The 8,785-nt window shown below is 36.0% G+C and overlaps 1 protein-coding gene across 3 annotated transcripts; it reads right to left on the minus strand.

Moving 5' to 3' along the window:
* Window positions 1-367: 367 nt before the first annotated feature.
* Window positions 368-8,680, minus strand: LOC105337606 (F-box/LRR-repeat protein 2). Of its 3 annotated transcripts, XM_034473177.2 has the most exons (12): window positions 8,545-8,601; window positions 7,818-7,873; window positions 6,919-7,404; window positions 6,478-6,633; window positions 5,573-5,694; window positions 4,599-4,678; window positions 3,939-3,987; window positions 3,415-3,651; window positions 2,684-2,908; window positions 2,209-2,364; window positions 1,785-1,970; window positions 368-1,549 (listed from the first exon to the last, which is right to left on the minus strand). In XM_034473177.2, exons 3-12 carry the CDS (start codon window positions 7,211-7,213, stop codon window positions 1,379-1,381), a joined length of 1,677 nt encoding a protein of 558 aa, XP_034329068.2. In that variant the 5' UTR covers window positions 7,214-7,404; window positions 7,818-7,873; window positions 8,545-8,601; the 3' UTR covers window positions 368-1,378. The 3 variants fall into 3 exon arrangements, with proteins under 3 accessions (XP_034329068.2, XP_034329066.2, XP_034329067.2); XM_034473175.2 differs by lacking the exon at window positions 7,818-7,873 and having other exon boundaries at window positions 8,545-8,680; XM_034473176.2 differs by lacking the exon at window positions 8,545-8,601 and having other exon boundaries at window positions 7,818-8,036.
* Window positions 8,681-8,785: the final 105 nt, after the last annotated feature.

Genomic DNA, 8,785 nt, shown 5'->3' on the forward strand with positions numbered 1-8,785 from the left:
GTGCAATGAATGGGTGCAAAGTATTTTAAGTAGTGGATCTAGAACGAATTTTTAAAAACTTTTGATTGTTTTTACTTGAATTCCTCTGAGGAGATTCGATGTTGTCGTAGTAGTTGAATCAAATAATTTACTTTGTTTCTAATCTTATGAAAGATAATCCAGTCATGCAGACTTCCTCAGTATGCTTTATGCCTCTGAGACCATAATAAAAGGGAGTTTTTCGCTGCTCAATGTTAGTTTTGAGGGGTTTCAGAACAGCTCTGAACTCATCATCAACACTGGACATAAAAGGCCATCTTTCAGAAGACTTGGAGGGCACAATTCAACTCTTACGAAAGGCCACCAAATCGGTGAAAAAAATTCAAGATTGATGAAAATATTTTTATTTTAAACTGCTAAATCAGATACCTTTTTGGGGCACCCTTAACATTACATACAGAAATATGTGTTCTCATCACTTGATGAAATTCCTCATCATTATGCATGTACATACAGATAAGAATTGGACAGATTTCTCTTTCTGAAACAAACACGTTTCCATTATGACATTATTTGATTAACTATTTTCCTCTTAACCTCAGTTAAACTACAAGTTATTCTAGATCATCCTTTCAGACCATTGGCCTCATTGGGTTTGGACTTTTATAAAAAAAATTCTGTCCAAAGATATCCTCGATTCACATTTTGCTTAATTATTGATATTTATAAATACCTCATGGTTCAAACAATGTTCATTTAAAAGTATGAAATTTTTTCAAGATTTTTCAGTTGAAACGCCCCTATTAGCTTATCAGGTTTCAATATACAGCTAATAAATGTGATTGCAGTAAGCCTGGATGATAATGTTGAAAAATTGCGCGAGGTATTCCTAGTGACTTCCGAATGGAAAAAAGATGTGAATATTCCCCATTATAAATCTCCATAGACAATCCTTTTTCTTTATTGTGAATTTTTAGAAGGGAAAATGATAATGTGTGAATGAATTTATCTTGGAAAATTTCCCTTACATCGATTTCAATTGCACTTCTTTCACAGGTATGTGTATTTTTATCAAAAATTGTCCAAATGTGCAGCATAAATATCTTGGGACAGACTATTCTTTTTTATGCCTGGTTTTTGTAGTTGTAGGGATATGAGAGTCATTGACTTTCACTGAATAGGACACCAATCAATCTTATGCTAGCTCCCAGCATAAGCAGGTAACCAATGTCAGCTGGGTGGACAGAGACAATAAAATACACATCAAGAGCCAACATCAGAATATGTACCACCGAGCTATGTCCTGATATAAAACAAGACATTGTGAATGACTCTGACCAATTTATGTAGAGAACTTTTTCCTCCTGCCCTGACCGACTTTTTCCACCCCCCCCCCTCCTCACACTTCGATCAGATCGTCCCGGCTGATCCTCCCCCTGCTGTAGGGGGTGGTGTATCCTATAGTATCCACTCTACAGAATTCACCAGTGTCCAGGTTTTTGGCCATCAGCTGTTCAGGGGCAATGTTAGGTGTCACATGTTGGATGTACACGCTGGAGACACAGCAGTCCTGTAAAATTTCTCTTTGATTGTATCACTGTCTCTCAGAGAGAGAGAGAGAGAGAGAGAGAAAGAGAGAAAGAGAGAGAGAGATGTCTCTGAGAGAGAGAGAGAGAGAGAGAGAGAGAGAGAGAGAGAGAGAGAGAGAGAGAGAGAGCAATGCTTGCCAATAGATGAGTTGCTAATTATTAGTCTATCTTTTATTATCTCATGTAAGATGCATGACAGACAAAAATGATGTTTACCTTGAGATACTGCAGAGTTGTGGAAGAAATCTGTTTGCAGCCATTGAGATAAATTTCCTGTAGGTAAGGACAGTTGTTGGCAATACAGAAGATGGACTTGTCTGTGATGTTGTTCACCCCAGACAACACAATGAAGGCGAGGTTCTGACAACTCCCGCTGACGGTACACACACCTGTATCTGTTACCTGTGCAGGTGTAAACATTCAAAGGTAGACAACTCATACTAACTGGAAACACTCTTAGTAATTTATAACAGAGAGGGAGGAAACTTCTAAATCCAACACCATTGTTTGAAAAATTTCAGATTTGAAATTTGTAGAGAACAATAAATAATCTTACATCCTCCAAACTTTCCTGACACAGAATCTTTATTATTTGTCATACCTGTACTATGCAACTAAGTTAGCATGCAATGACTATTACCTTGCTGCATCCTTTGATGCCAAGCCTCTGTAGTTTGGGGGTGTTTCTGGCCAGCAGTTCCATGAAATGGTCATCTACACAGCTGACTCCTCCCAGGTCAAGGAAGACCAGACCATGACAGTGGGTGGCGGCCGCACACAGAACGTCATAATTTATCTGGGGTCAAATATCAGAGGTCAAATATTGAATAACATACAAGTACAAAGGTCAAATATCCAAGGTCAAATAGTGAACAACAAACTTATGTCAATTGCAAGTAGTGAACAACATACACAGGTCCAAATATTTATCTATAGGACTAAAAAAAATAATTCTATGATGAGGAAACTTTTTGCTCTTGAATATATCAATGATAATAATACATATGTATTCTATATTAAACATCTGCATTATTCCAGGCAATGTGAATTATATATATAGGATTATCTTCCTCTTAACCATTCTATAAAGACAGAAATGAACACAGCAGTGGTACCTTCTTTGAGGACAGGAAGAGTTTGTAGAGATGAGGGGCCCTGGCCGGGTCCTCCAGCAGTGGAAGCAGGGTGTCCCCGGTGAACATGTGACACATGCTGATGTTGAGGATCTCCAGGGACGTACAGTACTGGCTGATCGCCCTCAGACCCTCGTCCGTAAAGTCCGACTTCCTCATCCCACTCAGATCAATCTCGCTCAGACTTGCACCTCTCTTCTCCATGATCTACAAGGACACAAGGGGCTTGATGTACACACTAGCTAGGCTAAATGTCCCAAAAGATCTAGGCTGAATGTAAACACTTAGGCTATATGGCACATGGACTAGAATCAATGTCATACAAGGTTTATTCTCAATGTAACACGAAGGCTAAGCTAAATATAACTCAAGGGCTAGACTCAAAGTAATACCAGGCCCAGGAGCCATAAAATTTAGATGAGCTTGCTTTTTGATCTCAGTCTCAGATTTTAGTATATATTATTTTTCTTGTAAAAATGAGACTGAGATCAAAAGTAATATTGTCTAAGTTTTATGGTCCAAAGCCAGAGCAAAGGGAACTCAATGTTGTCCTTAATTGAAGTAAATTCATACACTTTAAATACACATGCAGGCTATCAAGGACTACTAAAAAGGTACAGAGTAATAGCATTCAATTCAAAGCTGATCTCAAATAATAGATATATTTCAAAAATATCTGATTGGGTGTATGAACAGTATAAATGAGTACCTACCTTTGTAAAGGTTTCATCATCCAGGCAGGAGATTCCACACAGCCGGATGGTCTGGAGGTTCCTCAGTCGCTCCAGGGCTTCCACAAGGATCTCCTTGTCATCCAGCATGATCCCACACAGAGACAGGTTTGTCAGGGTAACGGGGAGTGTCCAGAGCGACTGGTTGTCTGGACTCTGACTCAGACGGACACAGTACGACAGGTCCAGCTTCCTCATGGAAGTACAGTTCTGTGTCAGCTAGTGATATTGAGAGAATACTTGGGGAATTATCTTTTGTTTTGTGAAAGATATTTGATATATAATAGGATGCTTCAAAATCATGTGTTTTTACAGCAAACTAATTTCTTAAAAACCCAGGTAGCATTGCTTTCACTTTCTCTACTGAAGAAAATCAGTTACCGGTACATGTAGTACATAAAAAGTTGTTCAGTCAGTATTAAGCACTGTTCATATCTTCAGAAACTCATGTAGTAAAAAACACAAAATTTTGTTGATCTTATAAATCAACGAATAATAGAACATACCTTCAGCATTGAATCCCCACTGACTCTAGGACAACCGTACAGGTCGAGTCTAAAAGAGATCAACAGAATCTTCATCAAGTGTGTATTGACTTCATGAAAAGAGAGATAACTCTTCCACTGATAAAAGATGCCTATTTTCTTATTTAGTGTTCAGTTCAAATGCATTTACCTCACAAGATATTATATAAATGTGTGCGTATAAATTTTATAATTCAGAGCTTATTAAATCACTTTAGTTGCAAACTTAATTTGAATTTAACCGGGTCCATTTAACACATGAATAGGAGCATGATGCTTGACATAATTCACCTTGCTAGACAGGAAATGTGTTTGAAGAGTAAATATTTGATACTTTTAAAAAAATGTAAATCAATCTTTTATTTTTCATTTTATTCTAGGATGCTATTGCGAGACAGAATTTTTTAAGACCATGGCCCCATGCTTTGAAACTTACAAAATGGAAGTTTGTCAGTTTGAAGTGAAGAATCAGAGAGACAGACAGATACCTGTAGACAGACCAAAAACATCACAAACCCCTGAACTCTGGGACGAATAACAACAATAATCAAACAGAAACTACTGTATAACAAATGGAAACTATGTAAGTAAGGAAAAGGAATTAGGATAGGTGTTCAGCTGTTTCCACCAGTGTTCACTTACACTTCTAGATTGGGACAGGAAGTGGCTATAACAGACAGACCAGCATCATCCATGGTGTGGGGGGCAAAGTGAAGCTCCTTCTGTAATAAATATGTACACTAAGGGATTATTTCATGTGCTTTCTCACAATTACATGGGCCATCATTAAACACACAGAACTACCATCTCATGTACTCTCTCACATTAACATGTACCATCATTGTCACAATTACATGGGCCATCATTACCGGTAAACACCAAATTAAAATCAAATGTACTCTCTTACATAAATATGTACCGTCTTTGTACAAAATTTCATATTTTTAATGCTAGAATAAATTCTTGTACTGTGAATTCCAATGAAAAAAATATGCTAGGAATTAACATCCATATAAAATTGCTAGAAGCTCATCCTGCTGATTCTAGAATTTTACTTCTGTTTTTGTTTTTAGTTGTACATCATATGAATATATCCTATGGGAATACATGAACTGATATTAAGCTATTTAAATGTCTCAATATAGTTCAGCTCTTGTGATTTTATTTTCTCAACATTTGATACAAATCACCAGGAATGCAGAATTAAGTACATGTACTCACCTAAAATTAGAAATCTACAATATCCACCTAAAATAAGAAATCTACAGTATCCACCTAAAATAAGAAATCTACAGTATCCACCTAAAATAAGAAATCTACAGTATCCACCTAAAATAAGAAATCTACAATATCCACCTAAAATAAGAAATCTACAGTATCCACCTAAAATAAGAAATCTACAGTATCCACCTAAAATAAGAAATCTACAGTATCCACCTTAAATAAGAAATCTACAATATCCACCTAAAATAAGAAATCTACAATATCCACCTAAAATAAGAAATCTACAATATCCACCTAAAATAAGAAATCTACAATATCCACCTAAAATTAGAAATCTACAGTATCCACCTAAAATAAGAAATCTACAGTATCTAATTACAAGACCAACTCACCAGCTTGGGTCCGAGGGTTTGAGCGATGATAGAGAACAGTTGGTCATCATACTTATGGTTGCCCTGGCCAGCAACATGGAGAACTTGTACATCAGGGTTGTTTTGTAGCACGCTGAGAATTCCTGTAAAATTAAGTCAATATCAAGATCTTTAAATAAAGTTGATCTTGCATATTCAGATTTTTAAAAAATAAAATGAGGCCTTTTTTGTTATACATGTATTTAATTCAATCATAAGTAAAATTCAGCCCAGTGTGTGACTATAATGCAGTTAATGGCACTCTATACAAATTCTGTTCATGTGTGGGTAGATGAGTAGCTGCAGGTATGTGGCTCCTGGTCTGAAAAATTCGGATGATCGACCTGGGAGCTACAGAGCCACCCACTGAAAAAATTGTGAATTTATTGCGCACAAAAGCATGAGCTAGTTTTGGACAAATAAACCTTCAGTTATTTATATGCAAAATCTGTAAAAACAATTAGTATCAATAAATTCTTCATGCAATTTACTACTCATTTCGTCACTTTACTTGCCTCATACTCTCTCCAAAACATGCTACCGACTTCGGAAAATCAAGTATTTTAAATTTACATCGAGATCGAGAGTCGCAATTTTTATATGTAAACAAACTGCACCAATTCAATTTACGGGGCTGGTAATGGTGTTTAACAGACTATTAGAGTTAAGTAAAAAGACGATATCAATAGTAAATTGCATGAAGAATTTAATGGTGCTAATAATTTTCTTAGGATTGGCATATAAATAAGGTTAATCAGTCCAACACTAGCGCACGTATTTGTGCATAATAGATATACAATTTTTTCAATGGGTGGCAGTGTAGCTCCCAAAATCCAAATTTTTCAGACCAGGAGCCACATACCTGCAGCTAGTAGATGAGTACTTACCCCTAGAGGTCATTAAGGTACATCCCTTCAAGTTCAGCGTGTGAAGCGATGAAGATTTCACATTGCCGAGTCCTTTAGGTGTCAACTGGACCAGATTCTTTAACACAAGGCTCTCCAAAGACTTCTGTTTAAAGGTCACTGCCAAAACTCCGGCATCTAAAATTAAATAAAACTGTAAAAATGCACTTACTTCAAAATAGGGGAAAAGTGAGGTTTAAGTTTTAATAAAAATGAGATAATTCTTTTTTTATAAATAACAAGACAGTTACTTGTACTCAAGATCAACTCTGCGTTCATGCAACCCTGTTGCTTACTGGTATACATACATGTATTTAAATTTTACATTATCTGACTAAATGTGATCATTTAAAGTTTTAATAAAAAGGAATGAAACATTCACTTGGCTATCATTTTAAAAATGAAAATTGCATTAATAATGACCTGATACATCACATTTCTCAATGAGAATTGTCTTCAGTTGTCTCTGAGTGTTGGCAAAGGATTTCAGGAATTGGTCATTCACTTGAGAACAGTGGCTCAACTGAAGATGCTGCAGCGAGTTCACACACAGTTCACGGTTCACACACCCCAGTATATTAGGGGTCAAAAGGTTATGTTCACTGAGGCGAGTGAGCAGCAGTTCCTTGTAGATGCGAGGAAGTTTCCCCCTGATATTGGGTATGTCCTGGACATGGTTCATGATACAATGAATGCAACTGTCCTCCAGAGACTTCATGGTTATTGGTTAGGGGATAGTTTTTAGGTTCCTTAGAATACACTTTGATAAAAACAATTTTCTTGATGCTTTGTATGGGTATTTTCAGAAAATAAGAGGAAGTTTCAGTGCTCATTCAATATCTTATTGATAGCACTGGGCTAATGCTCTTCATTAGTTTATTGTCATCCATGCTTGCAACACAAAAAACTCTGGAGAAAGAAACAAAGTATATTTAGTTTCAACATAAGCAATACACACAGAAAACAAATTTAGATAGATGAATTTAAACAAAAGATGTGAATGATCTGTTACAGAATGAGAAAAAGGGAAAAATGATGGAGATTCAAAGCAGGCCCCCCTGAATCTACAGTAAAACACAATTATAGCGAACATGCTTATTATGAACTAGTGCCTACAGCGAAGTGATTTTCATTCCCTGTGACATTATTACACATCTTAAACTTGACAGATAAAACAAATTATGCTTACAACAAAAGTAAAATAGCCCATCGTTATAAGCATGTTTTTTATACTGTACTGAGCTATATCTAATGTTGTTGTAACAAATCAGTCTGACCATCACCTCCTTTTACATGATCTTTGCCGAAAAAGATAATCGTACCAGCTAGTTCTTTCCCTTGCCAGAAGGTATCCTGTCCATTCCAGGCGTTGGTCACACTACCAAATGTAATTGGAGCTAAGGAAAAAGTTAGTTGCTGGACAGGGAATCACCTGGGACCCCTGTATTTCTAAGGAAGCTCTACCATGGAACCAGTCAGACTGATATATGCCCAAACTACTGCAGATTATGCTTTTCTTGTTTTACTGCTACAAATGTAACTTTGTCTAAAACATATGAACTTATATAACTATCTTTTAAAAGAATACACTTAAAAGTATCTTCTTGCAACAACTATTTAATTGAACGGTGGTGCTACTTAGAGAAATGGACAGGCATAGTCTTCAAAGGCTTCATCTATCCCTTAAAGCCACTCATCTTTTGGTTAACAGTTGATGAAGGGTATATATATATTGCTATCTTTCAAGAAAATGTCTATAAATAAAGACCACGCCCATCACTTCTCTAGAAAGAATATACGTTCCTTATATCTACTGTTACGATTCAAATGACATTTTACTTACTGTCCCTCAACAAATAAGACATTGACAGTATTTAAATGATGTATATGATTTAATCAGTCTCCAATGTAAACAGTTGACAAACGTACATTGATATTCGTATCAAAGGTCTGAATAATACATATAAAATCTCACAAAGTTTGTAGTTTCAACTTATATAACACTGTCATTATATTATGAAAAATGAGTATGAAGCTAAAATCACTTACGAATGACAATCCTGTTTGCTGACCGATTGTGCAAACCGAACTTATTTATAGCAAACTCCGGATTCTATTTTTAGTTTTATGAATTGAAAGTCCGATCCCGACCTAAAAACACAGTCATTTACAATGAATGTTAACATCGTAACATTGGAATCAGTAAAGCCCTTATTTAGTCTTGAAGATGTTCCGAGAAAATGATTTAATTTTTTGTCAAACAATTTAAATATATGAAAATTTAGGGGGG

This window comes from Magallana gigas, chromosome 8 (genome assembly GCF_963853765.1).
Source record: "Magallana gigas chromosome 8, xbMagGiga1.1, whole genome shotgun sequence".
Taxonomy (NCBI): Eukaryota; Metazoa; Mollusca; class Bivalvia; order Ostreida; family Ostreidae; genus Magallana; species Magallana gigas.

Excerpts from the sequence above, each read along its gene's own strand:
- LOC105337606 (XM_034473175.2), bottom strand. The coding sequence starts at position 7,213 with ATGAAGTCTCTGGAGGACAGTTGCATTCATTGTATCATGAACCATGTC. Across the intron at positions 4,679-5,572 it reads AAACCCTCGGACCCAAGCTG|AAGGAGCTTCACTTTGCCCC; the intron begins GTGAGTTGGTCT and ends TATTTATTACAG. Across the intron at positions 3,652-3,938 it reads GTGGGGATTCAATGCTGAAG|CTGACACAGAACTGTACTTC; the intron begins GTATGTTCTATT and ends CAATATCACTAG.